Source organism: Scyliorhinus canicula, chromosome 14 (assembly GCF_902713615.1).
Source record: "Scyliorhinus canicula chromosome 14, sScyCan1.1, whole genome shotgun sequence".
Classification (NCBI taxonomy): domain Eukaryota; kingdom Metazoa; phylum Chordata; class Chondrichthyes; order Carcharhiniformes; family Scyliorhinidae; genus Scyliorhinus; species Scyliorhinus canicula.
In genome coordinates this window covers 30712552-30730557 of record NC_052159.1, presented here as the reverse complement: position 1 = coordinate 30730557, position 18006 = coordinate 30712552, and the positions used below count along the sequence as shown (strand labels likewise).

The window sequence follows — 18006 nt, the reverse complement described above, 5'->3', positions numbered from 1 at the left end:
AAAGTATATTTGGTGGGCTATTTTCAACTTGCGTCAAAAGGGGATCAAAAGTCAGTGCTATTTTGAGGCAATGGCCTCATTCTAATGCTGCCAGCGAGTTCAAGCACCCCCTGTAGTTTGCCAATTCTGGGAAGGAAGGGAGTCAGTTAGCTCCCATGCTGTGTTGGTCAGAGGCCAGGCCTGGGAGGAGGTAGAGGGTCACAGGGAGGGTCTTGAATACTTTTGGACACGTAGGCTTGTGGCCTCCACACCAAACAAAATAGCCACCAGCAGTCCCTTTAAGGAGCCCTGATCAGACAACTCACAACCTGGTACTAAATAAAGGGGTATGTATGGTGCACACCCTTAGTACATGAATCTTGCTTTTGGAATCCTACAATTATCATTAGCCGTCCAACTTAAACAGCCTCCAAGGTTCCTTTCAGATGGACAGTCTGCTTGACCACCTGAAGATTACCGCCCGGTGTCGGATATTGCGCAGCGGTCAAGGTGTTCCACACATATTTTCAATAGTTGGTTGCTTCCTTTTCCCATTCTAAAATGTGCAACCAGCAGTTGAAAATCACAGCCTTAAGTCCGAGCTTGGCAATAATTCTAGACCCCGTCGCTACTTCCAGCAGCGGTTTGCTTTAGTTCCTCAAGTCCGATTTCTGCAGTATAAACAGAGTGGGTGATGTTCATTCCGCTAATGCTCTTTTTGGCTGAAGGAAGATTGTTCTTATTTTCCACACCATTACCCTTACGCGCCAGCTTACTTCGATATGTCTGCCCACCCAGAACATAAAGAATTGGATCAAGGCAACTATTTGCGCTCGCGAGGGGCCGGGTGACCTTATACGCCAGGTTAAACGCGTTTAGTTTACTACAGCTCACGTGAAGACTTCTTGAGGAATAGTAAATGGAGCGTGTGATATGGAACGGTAAGAAGCACAGGACAAAAACAGTGAGTATGGTAATAATCATCTTGATTGACTTTTTCCTGGATCTGGCATATTCAGGGCGGATGCCATTGGGCCGAAGGAGTTTCTTGGCCGTAATTCCGTAGCAGATCACAACCACCGTGAAAGGACAACAAAAAAGCAATACCAACTGGACAGCGCTGTAAATCACAAACTGATTAAAATGTATTTGGTTCGTGGTGTCATAGCAAAGGGTAGTGTTACCAATACCCTCTATGTCAACAAATACAAATATTGGTATCTGGAATGCTATGACAATACCCCAAACAACAATGCATACTATTCGTGTGTATCGCAAGTTTGACCATCTCAGTGACTGCATTGGAAAGCAGATCCCCAGGAATCTATAGATGCTCATACAAGTGAGGAAAAGGATACTGCAGTACAGGTTGGTGTAAAAGAGGAATCGGACAATTTTACACAAAGCTGCCCCAAAGGGCCAGTCGTTGTGTTTTGCGTAGTAGTAGATAAGCAGAGGCAATGATATAGCGTACATGATGTCTGAGAGAGCGAGGTTGAACATGTAGGTGGTCGATACGTTCCAAGGTCTCATTCGAAAAACAAAGACCCATATTGCAAGAGCATTGAGAACAAGTCCTACCACAAACACTATCCCGTAAGACACTGGAAGCAGAATAGATTTGAAGTCCTCATCAAAAGTACAATTTTGTGGATTCTCATACGTTCCATCCATGTTCAAACCAGGATTGGAGAACTTAAATTTGAATTTGCTGTTTTAAGCGGCAGTGGTCCAACTTCATTTCCGATCCTTTCCAGACTCCCTGAACAACAAAGAAAGGTTATATTTAAAATGAGAATTTCATTTCTTTTATTAGCATTTAATCTTTTATGATATTACATTGTTGTGGATTGACAATAAGGATACCTCAGCACAATGGATCATCAATTCCAAAGGATAAGACAGCATGGAATCTAATCCCAAATGGTGGCTTCTTCTCCTGACTTGTGCCGTTATGGAAAATACCAAGAGAAAGCTGGATCAACCCCATAGGAACCTATTGCCACCTTATCACACGAACCAGCCAGTACCAATGGCTATGATTATCTGTTTGCCTTCTTGAGTCGGGTAGACACAGGGAAACATCCAGGAAGGATGAAGAGAAAATAGAATGTAATTGTGAAAATAGATTAGTATTATATTACTGCAAGGAAAGAGAGGGGGCGAGGGAGAGAGGTGGGGGAGGACTGATTTGCATTCACATAGCATTATTCATAACCTCAGGGCTTCCCAAAGCACTTTACTGCCAGTGAGGTATTTTTTTGAATGTCGTCACTGCTGTAATGTAGGAAATGCAGCAATTAATTTTTGCCCTGCAAGGTTTCTCCTACAGCAATGTGATAATGACTGGATCAACTTTTTTTTTTCAATTCTTTCATGACACATGGGCATTGTAGACTACACCTGCAATTTTATTGCCCATCCTAATTGCCCTGCAGAAGGTGTTGGTGAGCTGCCTTCTTGAACTACTGCAGTCCATGTGTAAAAGAGGAATCGGACAATTTTACACAAAGCTGCCCCAAAGGGCCAGTCGTTGTGTTTTGCGTAGTAGTAGATAAGCAGAGGCAAAGATATAGCGTACATGGTGTCTGAGAGCACGGCTTTGTCCTGGATGGTGTAATATAGTCAAGCAGACTCAACATGACCTCATGAAGGGGAAATTTAGAGTACCCAATTATATTTTTTTCCAATTAAGGGACAATTTAGCCAATCCACCTAACCTGTACATCTTTGGGTTATGGGTGCGAAACCAACGCAGACATGGGCAGAATGTACAAACTCCACACGGACAGTGACCCAGAGCAGGATTCGAACCCGGGTCCTCAGTGCCGCAGTCCCAGTGTGAACCATTGCACCACATGCCGCCCTTTAAAACGGAGTACTCAAAGAGTACACCACACGCTGGTGGGACGGCCTCAGGATGTCACCTGAGGCTCTCCCCCAATGCTCCACCCCCGATGGGCAGACTTGGGCCGACGATGTGGGACACGTGTCCTCTCAACCTTCGTGAACCTAGCGTGGCGGCTGCGGACAGTGTCCAACGCCGCCACAGTCGTGGGGCGGGGGGGGCGGGGGGAGCCGCTGGCAGGAGGGGCTTCAACGGGGCCTGGGGACACTGGTGTGGGATGGTCCAAGGGTGATGAGGGGCACTATTTGGACGCCAGGTCCGCACGCAGCCGGCACCATGTTATATGGAGCGGCCGCCGCCATGCACATGGGCTGCCACGGACCCGGCCATTCTGCTACCGTATCTGATGGTGGCTTTATGTGGCACGGCTGCAAGCCCGCCACCGGGCGGAGCGCGGTGCGGGGGCGCCACCGACGTTTTGGTCGTAAGACCGGATGCTTCCTCCAGACAGTGGCGCAGAATCGGAGAATGCAGCCTCATGTTCTCCTGCCAGAGCTGAATTGCTTCTGGTTTGCACTGGGAGCGGTGCCCAGGAGCGGCTCCCTGTCCCTTACCATCACAATTTATGCATGGCAGAGATCCGGCATTATTCTGTGGCAAATCCTGCTAACAGGCCGCCATTTTGAGTGGGTGGCCCGATAACGAGGTCCGGCAGCTGGCCCCCCTCCCCCGCAACGCTAATCCTACAACAGCCCCCCTCCCCCCCCCCCCCTCCCCCGGTCCGATGACAGGTAAAGGTATTCTTACCCCACCCCACCCCCACCATGGGAATTGCTGCATCACCCCCCCCCCCCCCAACCCCACCCACAGCACACATGAATGAGGATGATCCAATTCCACAACAGAGACCCCCCACCAGAGACTCCCCATCAGACTCCCCACCAGAAACCCCAACCAGAAGCCCCCCCATATCAGAGTACCCCCATCAGTCGGTAGTTAGGAAGGCAAATGCAATGTCAGCATTCATGTCGAGAGGGCTAGAATACAAGACCAAGGATGTACTTCTGAGGCTGTATAAGGCTCTGGTCAGACCCATTTGGAGTATTGTGAGAAGTTTTGGGGCCCGTATCTAAGGAATGATGTGCTGGCCTTGGAAAGAATCCAAAGAAGGTTCACAAGAATCATCCCTGGAATGAAGAGCCTGTCGTATGATGAACGGTTGAGGACTTTAGAAGGATGAGAGGAGGTCTTACTGTAACTTACAGGATACTGCAAGGCCTGAGAGTGGACATGATGAGGATGTTTCCATTTGTAGGAAAAACTAGAATCAAAGAACACAATTTCAGACTAAAGGATGATCCTTTAAAACAGCAATGAGAAGGAATTTCTTCAGCCAGAGGGTGGTGAATCTGTGGAACTCTTTGCCGCAGAAGGCTGTGGAGGTCAAATCACTGAGTAGCTTTAATAAGAGATAGATAGGTTCTTGATTAATAAGGGGATCAGGGGTTATGGGGAGAAGGCAGGAGAACGGGGATGAGAAAAATATCAGCCATGATTGAATGGAGGAGCAGACTCGATGGGCCGAGTGGCCTAATTCTGCTCCTATGTCTTATGATCTTAAACCCTAATATTGGAGAACCTCCCATATCAGAGATCCCCATATCCCCAAAACACCATAAAAGAGAACTCCTATATCAGAGAACCCTCAATAACAGAACACCCCATAACAAAGAACCCCCACCACCGCTATAGAGCAGTCCAGGCAGAAACAGTGAAAGAAAATCACTGTTTTTTTACTCACCTGTCCCTTTCACCTGCTGCCTCAATCAGACATCTAGAAAGCAACAGCTGTATCTTCATAGAAAGCGGAAACTCAACACAAGGCTTTAAATCCCCTCAGATCCTTTGATCTGCAAAGCTTTTATTCACTTCATAGAGAAATGGCTTTTAGTAGGCTGTAATTGGCAGCTTCCAGGCAGCCAGGTGTCTGGATTGTTTACTTTCATTTCCTTTCATTATTGAATGGATTTCAATAGCCTACTGTGAACCTAACCATGATGTTTATAAACATCCAGCTATGATTGACAGCTAATGACCACATCAAAAGCAGTTACTTGCTTTCTGCTGTGAAAGAGAGGGCATGAAAGCACTTAACTCCCAGATGTTTAGAAATATTGTGGTTGTTATATAGGGAAACACAGCAGCCGATTTTCACACATGCAGCAATGTCCCAAAATTAAAACCAGCAAATTACTATTTAGGCTCAAACTTCCGCATGGTTATTGGTAAGTTGGACGCAAGAGGCCGAACAGACCAAATCAGGCGGGACCCAGAAGAATCAGTTCTTCGCGTAGAAGAAGAGTTGCTGCAAATATCAACAGGCAGGTTAACAGGTTAGGAAATAATTAGTACTGGTGAGCTAAAATTAAAAATGAAGCCAATTACCGATGGTCATGGGAGATAAATCCAATTAAGCTTCTCGCAATTGTATTTCCCAAATGTAATGCACAACTTGTTGATTCATTCTGAGTTCCATTTTGTGGCACAATCACCAGTAGTGGATAATATCACAATAATTTCCTATTTTCTGGTATTTGTTATGGTCTGTTATATATAAGATGTAAAAGGTTTATCGGGGCAGTAGATGTAAAAAAAAACAATCAGCTTTTGGAAAGAGCCTTATGTGGTCAACTAAGACATAGATTTGTGGAAATTGCTCATTTAACACTTGAACAGAACTATGACATTCATCTGCCCCAACTACCATATCTAAAAGGCTTTATTACTCACAGCTCAGATTATAACTCTTAGACAGATTTAAGATCTCTGCGCATCCATGTTTGCACCAGTTTTTGACACCCGATACCGACTGAGAAAATGGAAAGATTGTTTCTCGATATAAATTAGAGAAACAGGGGGCTGGATTCTCCCCAAAAGGCTGGAGTTTTACTCGAGAGATTCCTGGAACAAAGTACCTGCAGTGGGCTAGCAGGGACCCGGAGTAATTCACGCAGCTTTAGCTGCGGATACAGGTCCCGGCACTTCCGATTTTAAGTCCGTGCATGCGCACAGTGGCGGCACCCAGTGGCCGCGCCGAGCTCCATGGTGGACTCGGACCGCGGAGGCAGACATAAAAATTAGACGCCGCCAAACGGCCGCACGCCCGAGCATCTGACCACACGGATCTAACCCCCCGCCGACTATAAGGCCCCCCAAGTGTCCGATCCCCCCCGCCCCTCACCATGGCGGCCGTGGACTAAGTCCGCAGCCGCCATGCCAGCATCCCAACCAGCAATACCAGGTTAGTTCCACGTTGTCTGGAACTCGGTCGGTCGGGAGCGGAGGATCGCTGGGCTGGCCTCTGTCAATGGGCCGACAGCCATGCGGCGTACTCTGCGATCACGTCTATTCTTGGGTCCCGGAGAATCGCCGGACCGGTGAAGGGCCCGATTGCGGCGTGAAATTGGATTCTCCGCTCTGCGGCAAATGCGATTTTGGCGCGGGGCTGCGGAGAATCCAGCCCAGTTAATCTGCATGGAAGTAAATCAGGGCACTTATTGTTTAACATTGTGGTTACTGCTAATTTATACTGGTAGTGAGAGAATAGGGTTAATGAAACTTTTCAATTAATGATGCAATCACATTTAACTTGTTGCCGGGAAAATAGCGAGGATTTTCCATTCGACGCCTCTCTGATCAGGAATCCATTTCCATTTGGTTAACGAACTGGAAGCCCAATTCACCACTTCCCCATTACGCACCAACCCCTATAGCAGGAAGTCCTCCGGGCGGGCTTTGGTGCAAGTTTGCGAAGGTGTGGCCCTGATGCAGTGGGCCCGAAGAAGTGTCAAGGAGTGTCAAGGAGTGTCAAGTGGGTCAGTGTATTACTGAGGTGCCCTCCCAAAGTGTATCAGAAACCCCCCTCCCCCCACAACGCTAATCCTGCCCCCTCCCAAACTTGCGCTGACAAGTAGGGGCTAACCATAATGTTATAAACACTCTTCCTATGACTAACAGCTCCTCACCAGGTCAAAAGGAGCTATGTGTTTTCACTTCCTCTCTTCCTCAGCAGAAATAACTTAGCTGCTTTTGGTAAGGTGAGGAGGTGCCAATCATAGCAAGACTTTTCATAAACATTTTGATTAGCATCAAAACAGTACATTGAGATGCATTCAAGCCTGAAGGGAAATATAAATAAACACGCCCCCTAAGCAGCTGTGCCTTAACCAATATAACTGTCAATCACTGGCTCGTACAGTTTATTGCTATATGAAATTGAATGGATTATTTGCATATCAAAGGGAGTGGTGACCAGTCACTCACGTGGTGAGTGGGGGGCAGAGGATGACCCTACTTGTCAATGGTGGAGACCATTAGCAATTCTCTGTTGGTGAAAGCACTTAGGCTCCAGAACGGAGAATCCCAGCCGTTGTGTCTAAAAATTACCCAAGAAATGTTTGATATTTTCTTTTCTTTCAAGTAACAAATTCTCAGCCTGCTAACAATCCTAGACAGTGACCATCCTCATTCTCTAAACTATCTCCTTAACTAGGGCTTACGGGAATATAAACTTGCAAAACATCTGAATACAATCCCAACAGTCCCAGACCTCTGATTCATTCAACAATTCTCCATTTCTCAGCTGCAAAGATGTGGGCCAATATATTCAAATAGTGTTGTGCAATGCATTATGTCATTTCCCATCATTTCCCATGGTAAATTCATGTGTGATCACTGAAAAACATTTCCTCCTATGGCCAAGTTCTCCTAAAATCTAACTACCAGCCGTGCATAGATCATTTCTCACACAGGCATTTGAGAATATCAGGCATTAGCAGTCATTACAGGGAATCGCTAATGCATTATTAACTCATTAGACCCTACTGATCCATGCCAGTGTTTATACTCTCCATGCACCGTCTCTGATTCTTAATTACCACTTCCAATCTTATTCAAAGCACTCAGCTCCCTCCTTCCTCATCACAGAATCACTACAGTACAGAAAGAGGCCATTCAGCCTATCGATTCGGCAACGACTTTGCAAAGCACCCATCCTAGGTCCATGCCCCACCCTATCCCCGTGACCCAGTAACCCTTCCTAATCTTTTGGACACTAAGGGGCAATTTACCATGGCAAATGCACCTGATCGGCACATTTTTGGACTGTAGGAGGAAAATTGAACACCCGAACGAAACCCACACAGACATGGGGGAAATGTGCAAACTCCACACAGACAGTCACCCGAGTCCGGAATTGAACACCGGTCCCTGACACTGTGAGGCAGCAGTGCTAACCACTGAGCCACTGTGTTGCCCTCTGCCTCACGCATGCATCAAGCCTTCCTTTATCTATGTCACTGCTATCTACATTACTCCATTTGGCAACAAGTGCCACACTTCAAGCAAGTTCTTCATTTGATCTTTTGGTGATATTTCAGATATTTATGTTCCCTAATTCTAGACTCGTGCACATGTGAAAACAGTTTCTCCGCATCTATCCTATCTAGCTCTGTCGTAATTTAATAAACCTTCATTCAGTATAGACCATGAGAAAAGAGCCGACCCAATTTTCCCTGATAGTTGCCTCCACTCAAATTTGTAAATCTTTCCTGGTTTTAAATAAATTTAAGATTACCTCACCACTTCCATAGGCTATTCCTCTGGAGCTCCAGTAATGCTATCAGTTATTTCATAGTTCTTGTGGCGAGAAATAATTCTGTTCAGCAGAACACTGCCATCTTGTATATCTGCAGATTAAAACATATCTATAATCATCATCCTTCTATCTAGATGACTTGTTTTGTAGCTGAAACTCTTACAAAAGTTAGTCATTCATCTCAGCAACAACTCTCAGGAGATTGACTGCATGCAGAATATCGCAAGCTGTATTTAAAATGCCTGTTTCTTTTCCTGGGCCTGTACACATCCTCTCTTCTCTGATCACAAGATGATCAATTATTTTACCTAACGTTGCCATCATCATCAGGAAAAGCCACATGCCCTCCTGGTAGTTAAAGGAACCATTCTCTACCCCCTCACAGCGCCAAATGAAAACCTAAAAGAAATGGAAGTCTTTAAACCAGATAGAACCATTTCAGTTCTGTGATGAAACGTTGTGAGCTCCATTTTCACTTTGGGGAAGGGATACAGGAACCTGCCTGTTTCGAACAGGGACTTTAACCTGCTTCTGAGAGGAAACAATCGCTGATCTGGGATTTTGACTGGCATTAATTGGCATGGAGGCAGGTCCCCTGTTCAATTAAGGACAGCGGATGGCTATGCCACTTAAGGGGAATCATAGGTTTGACCCGGGGAGGTTGGATGGGAGGTTTCGAAGCTGGGAGGAGAGGGGGATCAAGGTAATAAAAAATCTGTTCCTGGCGGGACGCTTTGCGAGGTTGGGGGTGAAGTACGGATTAGCACAAGACGAAGGGTTTAGGTACCTGCAAACGCGAGACTTTGTAAGGAAGGAGTTTCCGAGGTTCCTGATAGCACCGGACCCCTCATTGTTGGAGGAGGTATTGTTGGCAGGGGGTTGGTAAATGGGGGGTGTTGGCGATTTGCAGGAAGATTTAGGAAAAGAAGAGGGTGTCCACGGAAAGGATTAAGAACAAGTGGGAAGAAGAGTTGCCTGCGAGCGGTGTGGGAGGGGACTGCAAACCATGTACGTATGTTTTGATCCTGCCCTAAGCTGGACAGGTATTGGAGGAAGGTTTTTGATATTATCTCATGGGTGTTACATGTGCACTTGGAACTAGGTCCCGACGAGGCCATTTTCGGGGTGTCCGACCGGCCCAGGCTGCAGACGCAGATGTTTTAGCCTTCACCTCGCTGATTGCCTTGGGGGGGGGGGGGGGGGGGGGGGGGTGTCCAGCTGAGGTGGTGATCAGCTTTTCCACCCTGTGCCTCGGTGTGGCGGGGGGGAACCTACCTGCTGGAGTTCTTGACCCTGGAGAATGTGAAATTTGAGATAAGGGTGGGTGGGGTGCACTTTCGGGAACTTGTTGCCATTGAACACTGGGGGTGGGTTTGGTTTGTTTTTTTTTTCTGTTTTTTAACTTATTTTTGGAATGCACAAGTCGATGCTTCAGGCTATATTGATGGGGCTGTTTTTGTGGTTGTTTCCTTGTTTTTCTTTTGTTGTGTGTATGGTGAAAATTATGAAAAACTGAAGAATAATAAGATTTAAAATAAGGACAGTGGACGACGCTCTCAAAATTGCAGCGCCAATCAGAGCTCTCGGCAGTCCGAGGTAAGTAAAAAAGAGCATGCTTCAGTTAGCCGCTTTCTTAAAATAAATGTAATTAAAAATACAAAAAAGCTGTCAGGCCCTCACTGGAGAGTGGGTGGGGGAATTTCTTTACAGTGCAGTCCTTGGTCACGCAGTGCGAGGTGGGGGTGGCGGAGGGGAGACTGCCTGTTGGAGCACTGGATCCCCAGGGCCTGCTTCTCGGTGTCTGACTCCATGTTAATCTGTCCCCATCACATCAGGAAACTAGAGGTTGACTGGTAAAATCCTAAACGGCTTCCTTAACTTATCTCTATCAATGCTCTTAACGAGCCCAATTGGCAGCCTGGCTTGTGGGAGCACGAAGCCCTGCCTGCTCCAAACCCACTGTGGCAAAATGGCCGATGCCATGGGAATAGGAAATACCAGCCCATGGTGGTATTTTTGGGCCCTGTTGGCCTAAAGATCTGGTCTCAGCATGGCCTCAAGATACTGCCCTAAAGGTTTATTGAATAGAAGAGGTGACATACCTCCACATCTGTCTTGGAAACAACATTTGGAATTTTTTTTATTTGTTCATGGGATGTTGGGCATCGCTGGCTGGGCCAGTATTTATCCGTGAGGGCAGTTAAGATTCAACCACATTACTGTGGGTCCGGAGTCAAATGCAGGCCAGAACAGGAAAGGACGGCAGATTTCCTTCCCTAAAGTGCATGAGTTATTTTGCAATATCAGATCATTGTTTTTTGTTAGCAGACAGCTGGAACAGGTGATGCAACATCTCTGGCGTATAGGGTTGCTGGGAGTCATCTGGAGTCTCCAGGAAATGAAGATCAATCTCTAGGACACTGCTATGTGCAACTCTCAAGAAAAATCAAAGAGACCTTAAAAGATTCCGGCGGGATTCTCTGTCAGCGGATGTCGGAATTGGGAAACGCGATTGGATGGGGAACCATCCGTGAGGCGAAAATCATGGCTGGCCCCCCCCCAAGATAGATATGGGCAGAATGCCATGCTCCGGTGCCTCGACAGGGATGTCAATGCAGTCTACTCCGCACGTGTAGTAACACCGTTGGCATATCACTAACTGGCCTGATGCGGTATTCTCTGGGGCCTCAGGGATACTCCGCCTCCGCCGGGAGGAATTACCAACAGCGACTGTCACTTGTGGTTTTAAAAATCCTGAAACATGTGCCGTGGCTGCTGAGGGAGACAGAGGGGGTACGGAAAGTGTCTAACATCCCTATAGTGTGCTGACAGCTATGCCGTTGGGCTTCAGCCAGGGTCGGTGGGATTAGCGGGGTGGCCAGGAAGTGGGCCATGGGGTCGGGGTGGGTGGGCATGGAATGCCATTGCCTCAGCCTGCAAGTCAGCCATGCGGCTGCTGACTGCCCACTGTGAACTTAGCACCACGCGTCCCACCCGCCTGCAGCTTCTGGCCCCAGCCGACCTATCAATCGGATGGGCGCGCTCCAGTGTAAACAGTGCCATCGTGTTGGCTCAAATGAGTGTGTGTGACGAGTGGGGCGTTAATATGCAGCTGCAGCTTGTCAGCATCTAGAATGCCAATCCCGCACCCAGTGAATCCAACACCGTTTTTCACTGGAATCGCTCGTGTTCCACTTAACATCGGCGCTAGCCCATTACCGGTTCCGGAATTGCCCCAGGACCGGCACCAATTTTGCTGTCGTAGTAGTCCACCGATTCTGTCCCAACATCAACACTTACGGCGGGATTCTCTGTCAGCGGGATCCTCCGCTGCACCAGCAGCACGCTCACGGGTTTCCCCACAGTGCAGGATGGCTGCAATGGGAAACGCCATTGGCCGGCTGCCAGAAGGGAGGATCCCGCTGCTGGCGGGGGCTCGCTGTACTGGAAAATGGGTCTGGCTGGACGAAGAATCCGGCTTTAGTCTCTGAAAAGGAGAATCCAGCCCAGGGCTTAAAAAAAAATTATTTGAACATTTCTCTTTACCGATTATGTAAATATTAGGGAGAAAAACAGCTGCTTGGCTGACAGTCAAGTATCATCCAATTGGGTAATTAATCTTTTTGCTTTCCAATTATCGTAGGAAGGCAGTCCGTCACAAGGGTGGATGTGTTGGCTAACTAATGGCTGGAGTGGGGGGGGGAATGCCATGTGATGAAATATCCAGGAATATATTTAATCACAGTTAGCAACCTTACTGACATAGCACTGGGATGTCTTAATTCAGTGTTTCCCAAACCTATTCCCACTGTGACCCTTTTTTTAATGATTGTAAGTTGATATGACCCATGTGACAGCAAGGGGGGCCTTGTTGGCGGGGGGGGGGGGGGGTAGGGGGTTGCTGATAGTTGTGAGACGAGGGTACTGAGAGTCCTGAGACTGGGAAGGTGGGGCTGGTTTACCACAGGACTAAATCACTGGCTTTGAAAGCAAACCAAGGCAGGCCAGCAGCACGGCTCAATTCCTGTACCAGCCTCCCCGAACAGGCGCCGGAATGTGGCGACTAGGGGCTTTTCACAGTATCTTCATTTGAAGTCTACTTGTGACAATAAGCGATTTTCATTTTTCATTTCATTTCAGGTGGGTGTGACAGCACTGGGTGGGGGCGCTGAGAGCTCTGACTGCACAGGGTGGGGGTGCTGTCAGATTGGTTGTAAGTCATGTGACCCAAGTCTGCCATAAATGAGGGCATGTATCAAATGGCAGCCTTAAAATCATTTGTGTTTCAGTAGCATGGTACGTTTTGTACGCTAATTGAGTCATGGAATGGGTATATTTTACAAAGGACTGTCCCTCAGAGCATGCACAGTCTTGCTCCATAAATAAATGCACACTTTTCCTTGGATTGCCACCTTGCCATTGTGGAGAGGCTTGAATGTTACATTGATCCCAAAAACAATGCTGTCAGGAGTCTTAAACATGGTGACCCATGACAGTAATGTCAGTGGGGAAGAACCAGACAAAGTTCAATACAAAACAAGTCCTCAACGACGGATCAGACAGAAGATACTCGTGTGGTATCAATGGCTGTGATGGCTGACGAAGGCTGCAACAGTAGGGTGATTCCCAGTCGTGGAGGTTCCCTTACCACTGGAACTGGACCTATCCTCTGTCAAGGGCTGTTTGGCTGCTGATGCTCAACAGAATACCCATGTTAAAAGACGTCCCACACCAGGCACCTACCTGGAGGAAACCAGTAAGGTTCCGAACAAGAGGAGGAGAAAGGAAGCTCTTCGAAGACACCCTGAAGGCTTACCCCCAAAAATGCAAAATCAACGTGGGGCCTCACGGTAGCATGGTGGTTAGCATCAATGCTTCACAGCTCCAGGGTCCCAGGTTCGATTCCCGGCTGGGTCACTGTCTGTGTGGAGTCTGCACGTCCTCCCCGTGTGTGCGTGGGTTTCCTCCGGGTGCTCCGGTTTCCTCCCACAGTCCAAAGATGTGCGGGTTAGGTGGATTGGCCATGCTAAATTGCCCGTAGTGTAAGGTTAATGGGGGGATTGTTGGGTTACGTGGGTTTAAGTGGGGTGATCATGGCTCGGCACAACATTGAGGGCCGAAGGGCCTGTTCTGTGCTGTGCTGTACTGTTCTATGTTCTATGTTCTAACGTCAACACCTTAGAGACTCGTGCTCAGAAGAGACTCACTTGGAGAAACCTCCTGATTGAGGAGACACATTTCTTCGAGGACTCCCAATGGCAAGAGGAGGCCTGGAAAAGCAGTCTGAGAAAGGAATACCAGCAATCGAGAGTTCAAGGACCGATCCCACCTCCTGGAAACATTTGCCAAGTGTGCGGTCAAAGATGCGGCTCTGGGATCGGGCTCATCAGCAATGCGCGAACCCGCAGAACCAATAACCAGTAACGTGGAGTTTCTTAGGTGGACAATCAGACTCATTAGCGAGTGATCACCGAAGAAGAATAAGTGCACAATAAACTTATTAATGTATCCCCAGAGAAATGCAGTTAAATTCCAGGCTACGAGACATGCTCAACAGATCTGTGGCAGAAACATTGTTGCCTCCCACCCATTCCCTGACAAGACATAATTACAATGCAATAAATAAGGTCAGCTGATGCTGAAGTTGCCAGAGCAAAACCTCTGTTGAAATCGCCCCCGGTCAAGTTTCCGCTGTGGATAGAGAAATTCTCCACAGCATGACTGTATTCATAGTTTCCTCAAATCCTTCCCAAAAAAATGCCAACAGAAAATAAACTGTCTTTACATCAGCCCACCTGCATAGTTCACCTCCAGATCACATGAAAACTCTGACTTAGACATCACTGTTTCTTCATTGTCACTGGATCAAAATTGGGGATATCACTATCCAGTTGCTTTATGGGAGTGCCTACACCACATGGGCTGTTGCGGTTGACGGAGAAGGCCCATCATCATTTTGACAATACCGGCTAGGACAGGTAATAAAATATCAACCTTTCAGCGATTCTATTGGACGAGCACGTGCTTGCTTACTTACTTAGGAACACTGAATCAACCACCACTTTTCTTTCATCTCAGGGTCAAGCGACAGTGAGCTAGAGGGATGCTGCTCTCTATTTTCAGTGTATAGGTGAGTGTATCCATTCCTGCAAACTTGGTTGGTAAATGCAACTAGTCAGGTTTTGCTGACTGATGATCATTGCGGCGCAATGGTGAGCACTGCTGCCTCACAGCGCCGGGGACCCAGGTTCAAATCTGGGCTGGGGTGACTGTGTGGAGTTTGCACATCCTCCCTGTGCCTACATGGGTTTCTTCCGGGTGGTCCAGTTTCTTCCCACAGTCGAAAGATGTGCAGGATCGGTGGATTAGCCATGGTAAATTTGCCCCTTATTATTCAAAAGATGTGTGGGTTGGGTTGGGATTACAGGGATGGGGCCGGGTTGGGCCTAGGTAGGGTGCTCTTTCAGAGGGTTGGTGCAGATTCGATGGGGCGAATGGCCTCCTTCTGCACTGTAGGGATTCTGTGGTGATTCTATTCTTTCATGCAGTAACATGTAAAAGCATGTTGCTCTACATCAAATATTCCCGTACTGGCTGAGGTTATTCATGAAGGCCCCGCCTTCTCAACCGTGCCCCTCGCCTGAGGTGTGGTGAGCCTCAGGTTAAATCACCACCAGTCAGCTCTCCCCCTCAAAGGGGAAATCTGGGACGATGGCAACTCTATATATATGTTGACCTCAGAAACAGAGTATAACAGACCACAGAAAGGTTCTCCTACGTCTTTGGGATGGTTTGAATGCTTTTGCTAAATTTGAACATTAAACTCCTAGGTCTGCGCATGGCAACTGAGGAAGCACAAATGGGCAAAGACCCAAATAAACATGTCTCCACACTTATTTACTCAGCCCAACAATGAAACAACGTTCACAGAGTGTTCGGCTAAGAAATGCCAGAGCCACTCTTCAATCCAGTAAAATTAGGTCCAATTCGGACTTACAGCGCAAGTGTCATAAAGCCTTTAAAATGCCAGAAAAGGGCTTACTAATTAAAGTTAATGTGACTTGCCACCTAATAATTGCTGAATTACTAGAGGCGATCATTTGCTGTTGTGTCAAGCCCGTGTTGAAACATGCAGCAAGCCGTAAAACTGCTCAAATAGTCCTGTTGCCACAAATGTAATTTGCTGCTTAATGGTAATTATGCTGTTAATTTTCCAACACGCCAAATACAGAGCCAATCTCCTACTTGATTGACAATTATCAGGTATACACCAGTAAGCCTGACTTTAATTATTTTTGTATCATGTCATCAACTGCTAAAGACGAATCGATCAGCCTACATTTAAGTTAATTTAACTCACCTCGCTGTATGATCTACATCCGAAGTGTAGCCATAGTTGGAGCATAGGAAAATTTACATTATTTTGTCAGCATCGCATTAAAAAAAGGACAGGTTCTTTTAAGGGTTCATATTTCACTGCAAAAAGTGCCAACAGTTGACGCCGTAAGACAGTTGTCATGATCCCAGGGCCTGCATCTGGACATGTCAGAGATGTGCTGTCATTTGCTACTCAGTAACTTACTGAGTCAGGAACAGTCCTGCTATTGATTACAGCCCTACGTTTTCAGCTCAATAAATCCTTCCAAGCCGTGCCAAGGCATTTACCACATCAATCAATCTGCCAAGTACCTATCACTGGAGTGAAAATTGTGTTTGCAAGGAGTAACATCTTCATCACCTCTCCTGTGCGAAGGCACAACACACATTTTTCACCAGACGGCAGAGTTCCTTCAATCCCAGAATTCCACGCGGGCACCTGGCCATCAAGGCTCTTCAGATCAAGCCTATGGATTTTGTGAGAAGATTGGCGCTTACACCCAGCAACCAGCAATGGAGACTTCATTATGCATTTCATAAGAAAAGCAAGAAACTCGTGGCTGGAAGAGTCAGTCAGCTGCCTGCCTAAAGAGACGCCAGCAATTTAGAGGCTGGGGCTCAGTCCCATTCCCGGAGTGAACTGCATGATCCAGGCCAGGGACCCGGCTGCATCTCACCGGATTGGGGTCTGAGGGATTCCGGCCAGTTTCTGTAGAAAACCAGCCAGCAGGTACATCGTAGGCTGCTGGAAGTGCTGCTGGGGAGTGGGTAAAAGAGTCTCACCGTATTTTTACGAAGCACTTCTGTTCCTCTTGGCTCCAAACAAAATCCGAAAAAGCAGAGCGTTAATTGGCTGGGTGGTGTAAAAGCCTCCAAGGAAATTGGCCGAAGCATTTCCACACAATGGGAGAGTACGTGCGAAAGTACAAATGTTGTGCACATTTTTTGAAATGCTAGTTCCCAGAAATGGCCTACATACTATTGTTGGCACATCCAACAAGAATTGTGAGGTGAAATAATTACAATTACCTTTGGTTTTCTCCTGATACTTTCAAACAGAGCTGATTAAGTGATCCCACAACCAACAGACCAGGTCAAATCCTGCCACATCCAATCGGGAATGGAGGTGGATAATTAAAAAACTAACAGGAGGAGGAGGATTCACAAAGATCCCCATCCTCAATGATGAGGGAGCCCGGAGCATCCGTACACAAGACAAGGCATTTTCAAACATCTTCAGCCAAAAGTGTCGAGTGGATGATCCATCTCAGCCACTTCCTGAGATCCCCAGCATTACAGATGCCAGTCTATAGCCAATCTGATTCACCCACAAGCGATACTATGAAACGACTGATGGCGTTGAATGCCGCATGGCCCCTGGCAACATTCCAGAAATACTACAGCTACAACACCCACTTCGATGTAGAAAATGGCCCAGGTATGTTTTGTCCACCAAACAGGGCAAAGTCAATCCAGCCAATCATCACCCCATCAGTCTACTTCTAATCATCAGCAAAGGGGTCATCAACAGTGCCATCAAGTAGCACTTCCTCAACAACAACCTGCCCACTGATGCTCAGTTTGGGTTCTGCCAGGGCCATGGAGCGCCTGGCCTCCTTACAGCCTTGCTCCAAATATGGACAAAAGAACTGAACTAGAGAGGTGTGGTGCGGGTCACTGCCCTTGACAACAAGGCAGCATTTGAATGAGAGTGGTACAAGGAGCCCTGGAAAAATTCAAATCAATGGAAATCAGAGGGCAAGTGCTTCACTGATTGGATACACAGAACAAAGGTAGATAGTTGTGGTGGTTATTGGTGAATCAGCTCATTCCCAGGTCTTTGCTGCAGGGCTTCCTCAAGGTAATGTCCTCGGCCCAACCACCTTCGGCTGCTTCATCAATGACCTTCCTTCCATAATAAGGTCAGAAGTGGGGATGTTTGCTGATGGACTGCACAATGTTCAGTATCATTCACAACTCCTCCAAAACTAAAGCAGTTTGTGTCAATACATCAATCAGGCGTGGCTGATAAATAGCAAGTAACATTCACACCACACAAATGCCAGACAGGAACAATCTCCAGCAAGAGAGAATCTAACCATAGCCCCTTGACAATCAATGGCATTACCATTGCTGAATCCCCCAC

The 18006-nt window shown here is 47.2% G+C and overlaps 1 protein-coding gene across 1 annotated transcript; it reads right to left on the bottom strand.

The window, feature by feature from the left end:
- Positions 1–283: 283 nt before the first annotated feature.
- Positions 284–1734, bottom strand: LOC119977593 (P2Y purinoceptor 2-like). Its single transcript, XM_038818713.1, has one exon. It carries the CDS (start codon positions 1651–1653, stop codon positions 595–597), a length of 1059 nt encoding a protein of 352 aa, XP_038674641.1. The 5' UTR covers positions 1654–1734; the 3' UTR covers positions 284–594.
- Positions 1735–18006: the final 16272 nt, after the last annotated feature.

What these genes read in the sequence shown, in the direction of transcription:
- LOC119977593 (XM_038818713.1), bottom strand. Translation starts at nt 1,653, where the DNA reads ATGGATGGAACGTATGAGAATCCACAAAATTGTACTTTTGATGAGGAC.